The sequence below is a fragment of the Lithobates pipiens genome, unplaced genomic scaffold (genome assembly GCF_037356315.1).
Source record: "Lithobates pipiens isolate NorthernLeopardFrog02 unplaced genomic scaffold, aLitPip1_a1.2 Scaffold_16, whole genome shotgun sequence".
NCBI classification, from domain to species: Eukaryota; Metazoa; Chordata; class Amphibia; order Anura; family Ranidae; genus Lithobates; species Lithobates pipiens.
Window position 1 is genome coordinate 561,810,602 of NW_027507748.1, and position 19,822 is coordinate 561,830,423.

Here is a 19,822-nt window from a genome sequence, read left to right on the forward strand (position 1 = left end):
CGCTGGTAGTTTGCATTAATGGGCACTGGTGAGGCTGCATAGATGTTCACTGGTAGGTTGCATTGATGGGCGCTAGTGAGGCTGCATTTGATGGGTGCTGGTGAGGCTGCATTGATGGGTGCTGGTAGGTTGCATTGATGGATGCTGGTGAGGCTGCATATGATGGGCGCTGGTGAGGCTGCATTTGATGGGCGCTGGTGAGGCTGCATTGATGGGTGCTGGTAGGTTGCATTGATGGACGCTGGCAAGGCTGCATTTGATGGGTGCTGGTAGGTTGCATTGATGGGTGCTGGTGAGGCTGTATTTGATGGGCCCTGGTGAGGTTGCATTGATGGGCACTGGTAGGTTGCATTGATGGGCGCTGGTGAGGCTGTATTTAATGGTCACTGATCAGGCTGCATTTGATAGGCGTTGGTTGAGACTGCATTTGATGGGCGCCGATGAGGCTGCATTTGATGGGTGCTGGTGAGGCTGCATTGATGGGCGCTGGTAGGCTGCATTGATGGACGCTGGTGAGGCTGCATTTGATGGGCGCTAGTGAGGCTGCATTTGATGGGCGCTGGTGGGCTTCATTTGATGGGCGCTTCATTAGAAAGGTGGGGTATACATGGGCAGGGCAAAGGGGGTGGAGCCAAGGGGGCGGCAAAATGAGGTTCGCCTAGGGTGTCAAAAATCCTTGTACCAGCCCTGTGAGTATTAACAAATCATCCAAATTAGGACAACTCATAAACAGAAGCAACCCTCTCTATTCATATTATGGAGAAATTGGTGATGTTTATTACTGCAATCTACTAGTATGTACTAACAAGTCACCCAAACCAGGACAACCCATAAACAGAAGAACCCTTATAGACTTTAATTATGGAGAAATGGGTGATATTTATGATTGCGATCTACCAGTATACTAACAAGTCGTGCAAACCAGGACAAGCCATACACAGAAGCACCCTTATTCTTATGGAGAAATTGATGATATTTTTTACTGCAATCTACTAGTATGTACTATCGAGTCATCCAACCCAAGACAACCCATAAACCAAAGCGCCCTTAAGGAAGCAGTGGCAGTTGCAGTGGTTTGCTCCCCCCCTTAAAGGGCTGCTCCACCTTAAATCCGCAGAGCCGTGCGGTACAGGGAATGATTAGTCAGTGTACAGAGGCTGCGGTGCGCACTGGTGGCTTCCTCTCTGCAGCAGTCACCTTCCATTGTGTATCCATGTCCATTGATCAGCCCACTGGCCGGACCAACAACACGGACCTCTCAGCACAGCCCACCGCATGCAGATGAGAGCTGTCAGCCGGCTGGATACCTCTGCCACCCTCCTCCACCCACAGCCTGTGTATCTCCGCATCCTCTGAGCATCCTTCCTCACCATCCAGGGCTTGGCTCTGACAGCTGGATCTAGTCTGGATCTAGTGATCGTCCCCCCTGGGATCCACCACACAGCAACACCCCACCTTCCAGATCCTACTCCGATCCATCCATCACCCCAGCCGGCTGGAAGAAAAGTCCTCACCTCTGCCATCCTCCTCACCTCTGCCATCCTCCTCACCTCCCCATCATGGCTGAAACCACCGAGTGCAGCATCAAGGTCCTGTGCAGATTCCGCCCTTTAAATCAGTCGGAGGTCCAAAGAGGGGACAAGTATCTGCCCTTATTTCAGGGTGACGACTGTGTGGTTGTTGGGGTGAGTGACCACCTACCTCTGTAATATGTAGTATTATAAGGGTGTGCAGTGCTGGGGGGATCACAGGAGGATTCATTGTTTTATTTATCTATACTGGAGGATGTGTGGGTTTGGAATATGCAGCAATGTATTATTATTATCATCATTGTTATTAAAGCGGTGTTGTATACCGACAGGGAAAGCCATGCAGTGTAGTAAAGGTGGCCCCTCCCTGGATGTCCATTCTATGCTGGGTGTGGCACAGTCCTCTCCATACATCTGCCCTATGGTAGGTGCTGTATACAACATACCACCATATACACAGATGGCCTGGCACCATGTCCCCCTCCCTACTGCCATCACTGGGGCTGCATTGCGCTACAGCATGGAAGGAGCCCTACTCTTCACTTACACAATGTTTAGGTTACTGTATGGGGGGGGGGCTGATACTCCACTCCCTAGGTTTTAAAGAAGTATATGTATAATTTAATAGAATTATCCTGTTACAGAGAATCAATTACCAAAAGGGGCTTGTGTTTTGGTTTTGCCAAAGTAGTTTGACTATCTATCTATCGATCCTATCTATCCAATCTATCTATACAATCGATCTATCCATCTATTTATGCAATGTAATAATATACTATAGTATCTATCTATCTATCTATCTATCTATCTATCTATGTATCTATCTATCTATCTATTATATCTGCACATTCTATCTATCTGTCTAATTATGTCATGTAACAATATAGTATCTCTTGATCTATCTATCTATTATTATTTTTATTATTATACAAGCTTTATATAGTGCCAGCAGTTTGCGCAGCTCTTTAATCTAATCTAATCTATCTATCTATCAATCATATCTCTTTATATATCCAAAGTATCAAGATAATCTATCTATCTATCTATCTATCTATCTATCTATCTATCTATCTATCTATCTCTACACAAAGTAACAATAAATTCTATCTATCTATCTATCTATCTATCTATCTATCTATCTATCTATCTATCTATCTATCTATCTATCTATCTATCTATCTATCTATCTATCCATCCAATCTATCTATTACATCTATACAATCAATCTATCGATTTATGTAATGTAACAATATAGTATCTATATATCTATCTATCTATCTATCTATCTATCTATCTATCTATCTATCTATCTATCTATCTATCTGTCTATCATATCAGTCTAGTGTATCTGTTTATTCTGTCTATGTAATTCTCCTATATCAATCTATCTGTCTATCATCTAATCTATCCATCGATTTAGGTAATGTAACAATTTTGTTTATCTTTCTTTCTTTCTTTCTTTCTTTCTTTCTTTCTTTCTTTCTTTCTTTCTTTCTTTCTTTCTTTCTTTCTTTCTTTCTTTCTTTCTTTCTTTCATTTTCATTTTCTTTCTAAATGTCTCATTACATTGATAAGTATGTCTGTGTTTAGATTTTTGGACTCCTTTAGCCCAGTTGTTGGCTGTGTACAGCAGTCACCCATCAGACATTTTCCACTTCTCATTGCTCTTCTATACATGGATTTCTCGCTGGAATTTCCTTTCATCCTCCACCAATCCCCCCTTTCTTTTTTTTCCTGGCCACTTTCTACCTCATTTGTCTTATCCTTCACTTTTTGTCACTTCCCTGATCTAGACGGAGGCCATTAATGGCCCACTATGTATCTCTCTGGTAATGATGTCACACCCTGCCTCCAGAGTATTTATGTAATTGCAACATCACTATTTACCAGCTATACTCCACAAATGTAGGTCATTCTCCTACTTACTGGTCTATGGCAACAGCAGAAGCGCTTGCAATCATTCTACGACTGCGGATGTGTACATATGATATTATACAAACATGCAATGTATTTCTCTCCTTATGATCTACAAAACATATACAAACATAGAGATAACAGGACTAACCCAAGGTCACAGTGACATGACATTGAAACATTACAAGTACTATGTAATAACATGAAGACCTTGATAACATTGTGGAGACCTGGGGAAAAACAGTGCCAAGAATAATCAATATCAAATATAGAAATACTGTATATAGAAAGATATAAACTGGATATTTTATATATATATATATATATATATATATATATATACACACCGTATAGTATATATTATATACATATGTTTGCACTGTACATGAAGTCCTGTAGAACCTGTAGTAAAAAGTTTACAAAATGTAGTATGTTAGTAACATATTAGAGTACCTTCTTGGGATTAGGAAGGCCCCACATTTTATTCTGTTTACTAGAACTAATAACAATTTATAGATCTCATTAGTCGTTCTAAATCTACTCTATATTGTACTTCCTGCTCATTATGCAATACTGTGAGATATAGGATGTTTGCCATCTAAATATTTATGATATAAAAATGTATTCAAAAATGAAACTGCACCTTTTTACCTTTATTAAAACCACAACATCGATATTTAGCATCGCGTCATAGGCTGCGAGGAAGGTAAATGTCATTAATTAGCTAAGATGACATCAGTGTGTAGCCTAGGTTGATGTCATTGCCTGGCACACAAGGTGGTCACAATCAAAGGGAATCTGTCAGAAAGGAAATATGAGCCAACGCTGATTTGTTTTTTGCATGTGCTGCCTCTATGGTTATTACCTTTATCCATAGTTTACTACTTATTGAGTCATCATCCTGAAACAAGTGTGTAGCCAGTGAAGTCATACTTATTTGGGCTCAATGATTTACTAGATAAGGAAAAAAGAGCAAGATAATGAAAAAAGTTATTACTATTCTGAGGCTTAGTGGTTAGCACTTGGATCCTTGGTTTGAGTCCCAACATTGGCTTTCTCCCACACTGCAAAAACATGCTTGCAGTTTCCCAGGCATGCATTGTGGGGAAAGTAGTGAATGGACAGGTTGAAAATTTATGGCTGATTATTTTTGTTTTCCCTTGATAAACTGGCATTGGAAGGCCAATTACTATTATTATTATTATACAGGATTTATATAGCGCCAATAGTTTGAGCAGCGCTTTACAATATAAAAAGGAGACAATACAGTTACAATACAATAAAATACAAGAGGATTAAGAGGGCCCTGCTCAGAAGAGCTTACAATCTAGTAGGGTGGGGCAGGTGGTACAAAAAGTTGTAACTGCGGGGAATGAGCTCATGGAAGTAGTAAAAGATTAGTTGGATGTGTAATAGGCTTTCCTGAAGACATGAGTTTTTAGGGATCGCCTTAAGGTAGCAAGAGTAGGGGATAGCCAGACTACTGGAGGTAGCAAGTTCCAGAGGATGGGAGAGGCTCTAGAGAAATCCCTGAGACGGGCATGGGAGGAGGAGACAAGAGAGAGAGTAGGAGGTCTTGAGAAGAGTGGAGAGGACGATTTGTGTGATATTTGGAGACAATATTGGTGATGTAGCTCGGGGCAGAGTTGTGAATGGCTTTGTATGTTGTGGTTAGTATTTTTAATTTAATTCACTGGGTGATTGGGAGCCAGTGTAGGGATTGGAGGAGAGGGCTGGCAGACACTGAGCGGTTGGTAAGGTGGATAAGTCTGGCAGCAGCATTCATGATAGACTGAAGAGGGGATAGCCTATGGAGAGCCAATGAGAAGGGGGTTGCAATAGTCAAGGTGAGAGATAACGAGGGAGTGAATGAGGAGCTTGGTGGTTTCATTTGTTAAAAAGGGCGAATTTTAGAGATGTTATGGACTTGTAGTCTAGGATTACACCTAGTACCCTGGCGTGAGGGGAGGGACTGATAGTTGCATTGTTGATTTTTATGGAAAAGTCAAGGAGGGGGCCATGGGCGGGGGGGGGGGAATATTAATAGCTCAGTTTTAGAGAGATTTAGTTTAAGGAAGTAGTGCAACATCCATGCTGATATGTTAGTTATTAAGTTAGTAATGTGAGGTGGGGAGTAGACAGATAGATTTGGGTGTCATCGTCATATAAGTGGTATTGGAAACTGCGGGCGGTTATCAAGTGACCAAGGGAGGAGGTGTAGATAGAGAAGAGAAGGGGTCCAAGACTGTCTGTGTTGATGGGGGAATTGAGCAAATTTCTTTTCTGCAATCTGTGATTGCAGGAAAGAAATTTTCTCCGTGTCTGGGCCAGGCTTCGTGTGCGTATACATGAGATAGGGACTCATATGTAAAGTGCTGTGAAATTGTTGGTATCATATAAATATCTGTACCAAATATGCTAAGCACAGAGTGTCAGATAGTTAGGAGATCTGTTTGTCACAGGAACATTTTGTAGTCCAAAGTTGCAGCTATCGCAGACCACGCGACTTCTATGGGGCCCAGAAACATAGGGATTGTCTGCATGCCTGTATTCAGACATTGTGCTACCCTGGGCGCACAAAAATTATGACTCCCTGCCACTTGTATCAGGTGAATATTTTAGTAAAATCTACTGCTATAATATATTATTGAAGGCTACATGCTGTCTTAATTATACATTATACAAGAGAAAGAAGAAATTACTTAATATCTCCTGAATTATAAAGTCTTCTGATTTGTCTCACCATTGCCTTCGCCCCTTGCCCCCTAGACTTCTTCTTCATTAAGCCACAACTATCTAGAGGTTCAAAAGTGGTAAAGAAAATAACATATAGCAATCACATCTTGTGCATCTTTTGAAGCTTGCTGCTGCCCTATCTTTCTCTAGACACTGGCCTACCAGTGCCATTATAGTCCATGCCATCCATGGCTGTCTAGCTACACAGTAAAATATACAAATGACAATAGAATTTGGCCGAAACATTTAGATAAAATGTATGTATATCATTTGGAAACCTATGTATGATTGCTATGAAAGAAATTAGTATTCTGAATTGCAGGAAGAATTGCCTTAGAGGTGGAGATAAGAGAAACAGAGGGGCCCATTAATGGTTTTTGCTATGGGGTACCATTACATGTTGTTACTGACCTACTGTTGGTACAAAAACATGATCTGTGTCTTCACTGAACAGAGCTGAATCTGCTGGATAGCTACTAAACATGAATGCTTGGCATAGACAGCTGTTTATGTTTACCATTAGCAGAGGAGAAGGGGACATGTGTGACACCTCCCAGTGCCATTTTATCAAGGGAAAACAAAAATAATCAGCCATATATATCCAACCTGCCCAGTCACTACTTTCTTCAATATGCATACAAATAGTAACTGCTGAGAATGGGAGCAGTGTAAAGGGGAAGTGTGGGTAGGGCCAAACTGCACTTAAAATGCTACTAAAGGCCCAAGTACTTATGCTTCAACAGTCTGACACCTATGAGGTCCCTTGCCAGCATCAGAATCTTCTCCCTGGCTTCTTCCAGGTGCTGGCCTTTGTCATCTTGATTGGCCAGTGCAGGATGATGTCCCTCTCACCCATGTGTAGGAATACCGGCACAGATGGAGTGTGCTGGAATATAAACTGAGCTGTCCATTCACACCTCTGTGTACATTCTAGAGGGGATTGCAAACAGGCAGGTAAGTGCAAGGTAATTTCATGTCTCTTCTGCAAAAAAAGCTTGCCCGTTCCCAATTTGTAACTTTTTTGCCTTCAGCTCTGCTTTAAAGCTGAGGATTAGGAATGACAATTTTTACACAGCTATGTTAGTCCATCTTGGAGCAATGTAAATATGTATGTATTGTACCTTTGGGATATCTGTTGAATCTGGAAATCACTTTAGTAGACACCGCTACTACAGTGATCAATGCAGAATTTTCTCTGATTGGGCAAGGTAGAGAGGTGGGGTAGTCACTTTGAGAAATTGCAAAGTGTTCTCTAAATGGCACCCCCACTGAGTGGGAAACCCTTTGAGTTCAGTAAACAGCATGACAGCTGCTCAGAAGGTGATCTGGAAGCTATTGGAGATCACTGGAGTAGTGGTATCTACTAGTGATTTCCAGCTTCCATGGAGATCCCACAGGTATGGCACATACATACTTACAAGGTGGACCAATGTAACTATGTAAAAACTGCTATACCTAAACTTTAAACAAATGGGAGGAGCTTAAAAGTTAAGCCTTGTGGCAATAGTGACAATACATACGGTAAGCAAAAAACTGGCAATCACATGAGAGTAACAGAAGCACAATTGAGGCAATAGTGACAATAACAGTGACAATCAGAATGGCATGTTCCATTCTGCAGCCCTGCTGCCGCCACTCCTTTGTGAAGTTACTATCTCCAGTACAGGGTGAAACTATATGTCCCAGCCTGTGTACACTAACTCACACTGCTGTAAGGCATTCTGTGCACACCCTCCAGACTGGAGTAAACCAAGCTTGGCTTGCATTCTCCTTCTCCAAATACCTCGGCTCCCCTTACGTTCACCAGCTGCTAGCAAGGCCTGCAATTCAGAGGCATATCTGCTGCTATGGTGATGAGGAGGGTGCAGCTCATCCCCCACTCCCTGGTCCATGTCTGCTACCGCACAGCACCCCTCCCTTCCTTTCCAGGCAGCCAGTGAGTAGAGAGCGCAGGAAAATTACATCACACACTACATCTTTACAATTATTGCAGGCCATCCCTTGAGAAATGCTGGATTTGGGTAATGACCCAGGAACTAGTTCAAAGTTCCGGAATTGCTGAGTCAGTTCCAGCAAGTTCCTCAATAGGCCTCATCTGTTGGGGATTGTGGGTACCCCATATACTCTTGATCGAAGCAGGATCATCTACAAGGTAACCTAGGTGGCAGGCCAGGACCTAGAGGATATCCAAGTGGACCATCTACAACCTTTGTGTTCCTTGTGGTAAAACAGGGAATGCAATAGGACAAAGCTGTTCACCTGCCTAACACTTCACAAGGAGGTATATATTTAATGGCAGCTGGGGTCTGATGGATGGAAAGGGGCAAACAGTGCAAATAGGATGGCTTCTCATTACCTATTGCAATTCTTTTTATTGTCAATGGATGGGATAAGTGGGTCATAGCTACTACTTTGCCTAAAGCCCCATTTGTGTGTAAAACAGCTGGGTTCGGCACATGCCATCTCCTCTACACTATATACAAGCTCATACATAAAATAATACGTTATTATGTTTGTGGATCAAAGTGTATTTTCTGAATATGGATTACTGCTTACTTATGTATATGTGCACATGTACAGTATAGCATGAATAAAAACATTAGAGGAATTAACACTTTGTACGGTGCTTTAAATGCTAATATACTCTCAGCTGTAGATTAGGACCCAACTACACCATGGTGGTTCATTGCGGTATGTTTAATGGGCATTGAATTAAGACAGTCCATTATAATAATAATACAGGAGGAGGCCATTGCAGGAGGAAAATTAGTATTAAATATACATGCATATTAATGTAGAGCTCAGTTGGCGATCCTGGGGCAGCATCTCAACTAATTACATCTGTGTGTCTATTCACTGGACATGGTAAAGTGTTTGAAGTCATTATTATGATTTTTGTATGGATATATAGATAACATTTAAAATAAATATTGTAAAAGTATTCAGAAACATAACATTAATGAAATTTAAGCATTTACATTTATTTTAAAACCCAAAGCATAGTGAGGGGAAATTGTACAGAGGATTATACAATAAGATTTGCTGTACTTGACATTATTTGTATTTACTATGCAGAAATACATTTGCGACTGTGCTGACAATTTTAATGTAATTCAGTCAAGCAAGAATTAGTTTTGAGTTTTACTAATTTCTACCCGATTAATATGTAATCTTCAGATGACACTGAACATTACCAGGAGATGTGAGACCACAGTCACCAGGGGTTACTGGCTTCAAATTTGGCCTTGAACAAATGCCTATCTTTAGCCGCCCCTAGAGAATAACACACTGAATGTTGCCTCTAAATAAAGCTTAATTTCATAAATTATAATGCTGCTTGCTTACTGCTGTAAACTAGCTAGATATCGTAATAAAACCTTTTTTTTTTTACACATAGCAAATAAAAGTTTGTTGCGCATTATCTTCATATATTCAATAGCAGTGCTTAGTAAAGGGCAGTAACCTTTTGGCAACCAACCTGAAATTAACCTTCATTAAAGTCATATTTTTTTAGTTTTAGGTACAGTGGAGAAGGGTTAGAACCTCTGCCTGGTTCAGTGCTCAAGTTAAAGAGTGTTTTCCTGCATTTGATGTGGGGTTGAAGCACATGTGAAATGCAATTCTGCAGATCCTTATTTACTTTAATGGTATAGCGGTAATAGCCATTAAGTGGCTGTGCTTTACCAGCTTTGCTTTTTTACAGAATGATTTAAAACACAGTACTTGTAAAACAACCCAGCCAGCAAAGGCTATATATAGCCCGCACCTAGACTCAATAAATAGTCCTTGCACAAGTGTAATGGCTGTGCTTTTAACCACCACTGCATATATCCATCAGCTATCTTGCTCACTGGTAAGGCCATCAAATGCTGCATGGAGGCATAGCCAAAGGTGAGTTTGGTTCAGCTTTTCAGATGAGTGTGGTGGCTGATGGAGATATATGGTGGTGATTAAAAATATAACTGTGATATTTGTGCAACTGTGTCTTTTTTTGTTGTATTTCCTTGGAAACAGCAGGTCCTCTTGAGATTGTTTTGCAAATTAAATTTTGTCTTTGCTACATTTTGAATTTAATTCATGAATTTGAGCAATGCTCCTGGTCTATGTGAGCATTTACAAAATCGATCCTCCTATTCAGGAAGTTACATCAGGTTGAAAAAATACACATCTATACATCCGGCCGACCTTTCACGTACATACAATCTCATCTTCCCACCTCTATTATTTAAAACCTGTATTCTTATAGAGAGCTGACATAAAGGACTACACTCCTGGTTTGGCGGCTGCAACCTAATAAAAATGTGCTACCTTACCGAAGTTCCTCTATCTGTTTCAGGCTTTACCCATACAAATACCCCTTTCATTTTTAAGCGAGTACAAGCCCTCTTCACCTGCTTTGTTTGTGCTCACAAAAAAACACACCTTCCTTGGACCTAAATATCTCTACCAAAACAAAACAGGGGACTGGCATTGCCAGATATCCGGAAGTATTACCAGGCTATACATCTGGGCAGAGTGCTGGATTGGCGACGCCATGCAGTATCCAAACTTTGGGTACAAATAGAACAAACTCAAACCAAAATACCCTTGAAGAGTGCTCTATGGTGCTATGATTCTCTACCTCAAGAGATTAAATCTCACCCACTGATAGAGACCATGTTGAGGCAAAGCTCCCAAGTCGCCATGCAAGCCTCTCTCATGACGAAACAAACACCATTATCTCCATTTCTCGGACATCCAAAATTTTTGCCAGGCCTTCAACCTACAGAATTTATATCCTTGTGTAACTCAACTTTCATTTTGGAAAGCAGCATAATTGCACCACTTCCTACACTCTATCACCGACCCTCAATTGATGACATTTGAAGAGTATTGTGATGGGACTGAGCCTTTACCCCAAGTTCTCTCTAAGCCCTTGTACACACGGTCGGACATTCTGACAACCAAATCCGTTGGATTTTGTCCGACGGATTTTGTCCGACTGATTTTGTCCGAAACTGTTGCATACACACGGTCGGACAAAGTTGTCGGAAAATCCGATCGTTCAGAACGTGATGACCTTATTTAGTTACGACGGGACTACTTTCAGGCTAGTAGCCAATAGCTTTGGTCTAGGAATTTGATCGGAGCATGCGTGCCACTTTGTCCGATCAGAATTCTCTACACACAATCGGACAAAGTCCGATCGGATCATGTTGACGGAAAATTTTATAGCCCAGCTGGAAAACTTGGCCCGTCGGATATTCCGACGGAAACAGTCCAATGGAGCCCACACACGGTCGGATTATCCGACAACACGGTCCTATCGGACATTGTCCATCGGAATATCCGACCGTGTGTACAAGGGCTAAAACGTATTCCTTTTTGAACACACCCTCAGAACAACCACATCTACCCTGTCTGGAGAGATGGGAAATGGATCTCAGACGTAAATTCTCTGCAACACAAAAACAGTGCATCATCAGATTTGCCCTTAAATCATCCCTCTGTACCAAAATACAGGAAACAAATTTCAAAATATTGACCAGATGGTACATCACGCCCTCGAGACTACACAGGTGTTTCCCTGCCACTTCAGACCGTTGGCTGGTGTTGTGGGGGAGATGAGGGGTCGCTGTTGCACATCTTCTGGTCTTGCCCTAGATTGGAAAATATCTGGGGAGATGTGCTTTGCATTATGCAGAAATTCACAGAATACAAGATACCAGATGATGCAGCATATTTCCTACTACACCTTTCAAAAATCCCTGCTAATACCTACAAAAAATCTTTTGTATGGCACTTGCTAAATGCTGCTAAGTCCTGTATACCTCTTTACTGGAAACAGCAACGCCCTCTGACAAATGCGAGTTGGCTGCGGAAAGTGGAGGATATAAACAGGATGGAGGATTTGGTTCTTGCTGCGCAATATAACAGGGAGAAATACACAAAGACCTGGAGCCTTTGGAACATTTTTTTTCTCTCCAATAAGGGGAAAACCCTGCTTGGATCATAGATCACTTATGAGCTACTGCTATGGTCCTGAGCCACAGTCGTCTCCTTACCTACTTCACTTCCCCTTCCCCCTCCCTCTTTCCTTCCCCCTACTGTGCTCTCTCTGCTCTATCTCTGAACTACATGTTTATATTCTCAAGTATCTTCCTATCATTGTTATAATAAAGGGGTCTTTCCCTTTATTGTTGTTCAATAAAAATGATATTTGAAAACAAAAGAAGTTCATCTAGTTCAACCAATAAAAGGGAAGTGTCCCTTTGCTTCCTGTACTGTCCTAATCCTTACCTTCATCTGACCAAATTAAAATATAATTAAAGGAGAAGTTTGGGGTATATAAAAAACAAACCTTCATACTAACCCCTATGTTGTAGCATCATTGTGATGCTGTAGCTGTCCCATGTTGGCCCTAAGACTGAGAACTGAGTGATCACATGAACACTGACTACTTAGTTCTCAGTCCGCTTTGAGCAGTGAGAGGTGACTGTCAGTCATCACTCTCCAGTCTGTTCCTCCAGTCCTCACTGGAGCACTGGGCTGGAGAGGGGGGCAAGTTCAGCTTGCTTCAGCCAAGCCAGCTGTTGATCAGGTAGCTGGGTAAATCCTGACAATATGGTCAGTATTCTTCCAGAGCTTGGAGCAAGAGCCCACTATTGACTGACTCTCGGTCACAAGAGAGTAAAAGTAATTGCCCTCCTGTGACCCACAAGAAAAATATGGCCAAACAAGCTTTGGCCATGCTTCTGTTTTAATGGGGACTAACTATACTTTTATAGGGAATGACTGATATATATTAAATTAAAAGTCAGCACCTACAAATAATGTAGCTGCTGACTTAACATTAGGACACTTACCAGCCCACGAATCCAGCGGTGTCTTCACCTGAACTGATTTTTCAGTCGACTTTCAAGGTGCTGCCATCGCCATATTGGCTAAGAGAAACTGGCATTGAAGCGGTGTAGCTGGTTCCCTACTGTGCATGCGCTCTGCACTCTGTACTTTGTGAAAGGTCTGACAGAGGGGGGAGGAAGGAGGGGGGCTGAACTTCTGACTAAGTTTGCTGTGGTGAAGTCAGCCGGAAGTGGGAACCTGTCAAAACCGGGTACCACTCCCCCCAAAAGGTGCCACAGGTGGCAGCGGAGGGGGGAGGAGGCAGACAACCGGAGCTTTACCTTTTGGGTGAAGCTCCGCTTTAACCACTTAAGCCCCGGACCATTTGGCTGGCCAAAAACCAGAGCACTTTTTGTGATTCGGCACTCTGTCTGACTGACAATTACGCGGTCGTGCGACGTGGCTCCCAAACAAAATTGCCGTACTTTTTTTCTCACAAATAGAGCTTTCTTTTGGTGGTATTTGATCACCTCAGCGGTTTTTATTTTTTGCACTATAAACAAAATTTTTACGAAAATTTTGAAAAAAAAAACGCATTATTTTCTACTTTTTTCTATAATAAATATGCCCCAAATATGTATTCTTCTACATATTTTTGGTAAAAAAATCTCAATAAGCCTTTATTGATTGGTTTGCGCAAAAGTTATAGTGTCCACAAAATAGGGGATAGTTTTATGGCATTTTTATTAATAATTTTTTTTTTTTACTAGTAATGGCGGCGATCAGCGATTTTTATTGTGACAGCGAAATTATGGCGGACACATCAGACACTTTTGGCACAATTTTGGGACCATTCACATTTATACAGCGATCAGTGCAATTAAAAATGCACTGATTACTGTGTAAATGTGACTGGCAGTGAAGGGGTTAACCACTAGGTGGCACTGTAGGGGTTAAGTGTGTCCTAGGGAGTGATTCTAGCTGTAGAGGGGAGGGGCTGTGTGTGACACCACACTGATCACCACTCCCGATTACAGGGAGCGGTGATCAGTGTCAGTAGGCCGAAAGGAGAAATGCTTGTTTACATTAGCATTTTTCCTGTTTTTCCTCTCCGTGAGATGATTGCGGGTATCCCCACAGACATTGAGTCCGTGGGACCTGCAATCATACTCACGGAGCTCGCGGCGTGCGCTCCCGCAAGCTGCTTCTTAAAGGGCAACATACAGGTACGTGATTCTGCCTGTATGTGCCCTTCTGCTGCAGTATATGTGCGTGAAGTGGTCGACAAGAGGTTAAGGAACAAGGAAATGACCACTGTTACCACAAAGTTATGCTGCTTTATACAACAGTCCCTTCTAATGAAAAGTGTAAAATCAGTAGGAATCAGATTTGAGTTTGCCACTATCATATACTTGTGACGAGTTCTCGGGATTCAAGTAGCACGTTTGGCTGAAAATTTTGCAATTTCACAGCCAGGGATAAGGAGCAACCCATAATGCAATGCATACCATTTGCTACAGGTCATTTGAGTGACAAGTGGCATTCATCTGAAGTAATGGATAACCCAACCCCCTTCTGTAAAGTTGTTTGCTCACAACAACCATGTTGCCATTTTGTGTTGGAGGTGTTAGGGGGAAATTACAATTTTGTGTAGGAAAATATACTTTTTTAAATGTATTTATGTTATTTTGGCACCTGTGCGTGACCCCCATGGCAGTGCCCAGATTCCCATGCCTTTTATTTGAGCACTTATTACCCCTATAGATGATCAGTATGTGCAAAATTCTGAAATGATGATAGGCAGATGCACTCGTCACCAAACTTTAGAAAGCTGCCTTGTGTGCAAAGTTGATATCATTATGGGTATAATGTGTCAAGATGCAGTCATCATTTTTATGGCATGGAAGCACCAACGTGTGTAAATGTTGAATTGGGCCACTTGAAACAGGGTCAGATGAACTCTTCCTAAATGCAGAAATATGTCCCTAAAGGGGGATGCCTAGAGGGGGATAGCGTAATCACAGTCAAAGGCTATGGTTATTGCAAATAATTATGCCTTGGTGTGTGTTTTTTTTTTTGGGCCACTTATGTAAGTTTCAGGAAAATGCACTGTAACCTACAGTCATAAAAACGGAGTCTCCGGTACTGTGTGGTAATTGTGTCATTATATAAACATAGTTCTTTTTTTATTAATTTAGATACAAATTGGCTGGTATATACTGTATTCCAGCACTATTTCATTAAAGTCTAGTTTTGATAACCAGGATAACTCAAATGTGACAATGATGAATAAGGTTTAACACAATGCAGCAATTACTATCTGAACATGTTCCAGATCAAATTCACTATATGTACATTGGACATTATTGTGTAAAATAGACAGACAGACAAAGAGACTTGGAATATTAATACTATTTACATTATATACAGCAGGTTAAATGCAAGCATATTTGTCCTTTGGCATTTGACCTGAGTCATCTGCAGAATATATAATTATTTCCTACTTAGATATGCTTTGAATGTTGGAATTCTAATGATATTTTAATGAAAACCATTACCATTATTATGAATTAAATGTTTTACACTTAAGATCTTAACATAATTGCATTTTAACTAAATTACTATTTTCAAGTGTCAATCTTAAGAGCGTTTGATAAAGGGCATTAGATAATTTAAAGAGTATGTGTAGCCTTGAATCTGAATAAAAAGGCTTTGGGGTATTTAAAATTTTAGTTTTAAAGAACTTTTTTTTAAATGAGATTCTGATATCATAAGCAAATTATTATATTTGTTGGCTAGTTTCACATTTCAGTGTGTCTGTTAGCCAACACCAAGCTTATCCAGCCATATGAGAATTGCATGGAAAAGGGCAAGCCAATGATGTTCCGCAGGTGGTGCTCTCCTCCCTCCACTTGGCCCGTACACATTTGGTTAAAGTATTTTTATAATTGGAGAGGATCACTAGAAGAAGGCGTAACCCCCAAGTATATATTGTGCACTTATCTTTAAGGTGGGGGAGTTAGATCGGGTTTGCAGCACATCTATAAGGTCTTTTCGCTGGATGTTAGAGATCATAGCAGAAGTTTAGAAATACGCAGGAGAAAATGCATATTGATAAGGGGAGTGTAGAGGTGGGCGGGGAGTCTACTGACATCCCGACTCCACCCACCGAGGTCCAGACAACAGACCCACCCACAGAATCTGCAGTTTTTCGGGTCTCATAACAGACAGAGGGGAGACATTTGACAGGTAAAGATACATGCAGGAGGCATGTATATCCTTATAGATAACCCCATATGGCAGTAGTTTAGAAAGGATGACATTGGGTTTACATCCACTTTAATGTGGGAGCAACTAATTTGAAAAACCTTCTTGAACCCTCATAAAGTATGAAACAGATTTACTTCACTCGAGATGGCACAGCAAATATCTAGCCATATATGGGCAAGTACCTATTCTTTCCCTTTCTAAAAAAAAAATAGGAAATTAGATTGTCACAGTGCTGCTGCAGATGAGGATTTTAAGCCTGAAATCTTCATTTGTGTTTGACCTCTACTTCTGCTGCAGTTTTATGTAATAACATAAATCTTCTGGGCAAATGGTTAGTGAACGCAGGCAAATCTAGTATTTGCAAATGGCCAAGATTCACCTTCTTTAATAAATATGTTCCTGGGGCTTACATGTTCATCGCATAGACATGTATTCACCATAAACAGCATTTTTTCACAGAAACGTGTATAGTTTTTCTGATATGATACCATTTTATGCATGATAATTCCAGTTGTGTGTTTTTTTTTTTTTTTTTGTTTTTTGGCTTTTATTTACATAAAATTAAAATCTAAATTTGCTACCTAGACCATCTACTAGAACAGTGTTCTAGTAGATGGTCTATGTAGCAAATTTCTATTTTTCATAGCTACATAAACCATTGTAAACATAATTACATTTCTCTTTAATATGTGAAACAATGTGCCTGCCAGTCAATGATAAATTGATTATTTTGGAAAATGTAGGAACTGAGAGATAATGTAGAACTGAAACTAATTATTTCACGGCTATTTCCGCTAGCTCTAGGGATGCTTACCAGTACCATAAGTGTTGTCCTTGCATCACAGATTTAAATATATTCATAGCAGGAAGCCTCTATAGATGACATTGACTTTTAGATTTTCCCTGTTCACACATTTATGAAACTGAACTATGTTTTTTTTTTTAATTAGTGTTTTTTTAAAAGAGTATTGTGATCCATTTTTTTGTATTTCCGCTAGCTCTAGGGATGCTTACCAGTGCCATAAGTGTTGTCCTTGCATCACAGATTTAAATATATTCATAGCAGGAAGCCACTATAGATGACATTGACTTTTAGATTTTTCCCTGTTCACACATTTATGAATCTGACCTATGTTTTTTTTTTTTTAATTAGTATTTTTTTAAAAGAGTATTGTGATCCATTTGTTTGTACAGAAGAACGGTTTTAGTTAGAAGCAAGTACAATTTCATGTATTGTTCCTTTGTTCTTTGCTTAAATGGGGTCTCAAACTGGAGGCCCTCCAGCTGTTGCGAACCTAAAAGTCCCATGAGGCATTGCAAGGCTGACAGTTACAAGCATGACTCCCACAGACAGAGGCATGATGGGAAATGTAGTTTCACAACAGCTGGAGGGCCGCCAATTTGAGACCCATACTTTAAAGCCTTTAGCTTGTATTATATTAAATATTAATCCTATTATTATCAAAGCTTCCCGTTTTCACTGGGTATTTTGCCATATTTCTGTATGTGCCCAGAGCACAGGTTTTAGGGTTCTTGCAATCTAATAACACAGGAATTCCATTTATACATAGAAGCTACTGGAAGGATACACACAAGAGGCATCCTTAAGATCCTGTGAATTTCTTGGTCATGGTGTATTTGTTTCTATTTGTGTTTGGGCTTCTGTGACCTTGCTGTATCTAAAACAGCTGATGAAGCAAAGTTAATTATTTTGTATCTTTACCATCCAAGTTATTAAATGGAAAATGTTTTCCTCTCTCGCTGTAGTCACCGTTTAGATAAATGAGCACTCAGTGTGTATCATGTTCCAAGAAATATTCAAATTTTCAGCTGCAGAGGCTCACGTTAATTATCTTTCCCCATAAGATTTGTTTTTCCCTGCATCCCTTGTTATTCACTGTTGGGAAAATGTCAATATAATCTATTGCTGGTTGGCGTACCAAAGCCAGTGGGATTCAACTCCACTGATCAAATTTTATAAAGGGATTTTGTACTAAAAAATGTTGCAATGTAATATAATGTTGCCAGTCTAATTAAAATTCTTTCATTTATGAAATGGCAATAGCCTAACATTTTTAGTTTCTAAGACTGAACTAAACCTGTGCAATTAATAGCTATGGTTTCAGTACCTATTCGCTCTCCGATCCAAAACAAGCATGTAGATTCTGACTTACATCTTTATTTGGGATCAACACATCAGCCATCTATTAAAAAAAATAAAAAATAGCAGGTGCATTATGCTTTGATACACCTAGTAAACTATTTGGCTTGATAGATATTCCAGGAATTTCATTAACAGAGGCTACAAATGACTGTGCGCTGTTTACATTTTTTGGCAAGGAAAACCATCCTGCATATATTGATTTACACCAAATCCAACGATTCTCTCTTTGTTTTTAGATAAACTGTCTATTGTGTTTCTCATAGAATGGGTCCTTATATAAAGATCTCTGGGAACCTTTTATTTAGACTTTGCTAATGACACCTAACAATCCATAGTACAATGTTTCCAATACACATAATGGTATCAAACCAGCCTATTAACTAATGACCTCAGTGGTGGCCTGGGCATTGTGGGTGCATGGGCGCTGCACTCCCTGACACCTACCCCGCCCTCCCTATTTATGTGCTCGGCCCCTTTCAGGATGCTGGACACATGAAGTACTATGGCAGGGATAGGCGGGGGTGTGTGTATTTTGAAGCATGTGATTAGAGCCAAAGGCTCTAATATGCTTCAAAATAGGGTGGGCTCGGGGTGCAGAGTACTGGGTCCCGATCCCACCCTGTTGTGTGACATAGTGAATTCATTTTCACTATTTTCACATTAACATTCCTCCCTGCCAATCAGGAGGCAGGTCAGTGAGACCAGTGAGATCAGGGTTTCTCAACCAGGGTTCCTCCAGAGGTTGCTAGGGGTTCCTTGAGCAATGAGCAATTTCTGCCTCTCAGATAAGTTTCCACTGACACTATTGATCTTTTAAGCTATCTGTAAGGGATAATTCTTCCCAATGACCACAAGTGTAAGGAGCATTCTTTCCATTGACTATGCCCTGTACACACGGTCGGAAATTCAGACGGAAGCGGTCAGATCGGATTATGTTGTTGGAAAACCGATCGTGTGTGGGCTCTATCAGACTTTTTACGTCGGATATTCAGACGGAAAAAGTTTGAGAGCTTGAGCTAAAATTTTCCGACAACAAAATCCGATCGGAAGGGAAGAGAAGTGGTTTGGGGTTTATTTTTTTCTCTGGGGGCTTTTGGTTTGGTGTGATTTCTATTTTTGTGGTTTTGTCTGTATTGTGTCAATGTCGTTTTCATATAAAATAATAAAAAGGATTTGATTAAAAAAAATAATAGTTTTTATTATTATAATTATTAGGATTTATATAGCGCCAGCAGTTAGGGAAGACAGTACAGTTACAGTACAATACAATTCAATACAGGAGGATTCAGAGGGCCCTGGTCATTACAGCTTACAATCATCTGGATCTCACTGTACATCCTCCCTGCCCCCGGTACCGGCCAATACGATCCAGCCAGAAGCAGGAAGA

General features: G+C 40.6%; 1 protein-coding gene across 3 annotated transcripts in view; it reads left to right on the forward strand.

The window, feature by feature from the left end:
• The first annotated feature begins 1,118 nt into the window (after window positions 1-1,118).
• Window positions 1,119-19,822, forward strand: part of KIF5A (kinesin family member 5A) — a 232,420-nt gene continuing 213,716 nt past the window's right edge. For 2 of the 3 annotated variants that reach the window (XM_077483606.1, XM_077483607.1), the window contains exon 1: window positions 1,119-1,685. In XM_077483606.1, coding sequence (XP_077339732.1) covers window positions 1,560-1,685 — 126 coding nt within the window. In that variant the 5' untranslated portion in view covers window positions 1,119-1,559. The remainder of the gene's footprint in view (window positions 1,686-19,822) is intronic. The other variant, XM_077483608.1, reaches the window with a different exon arrangement.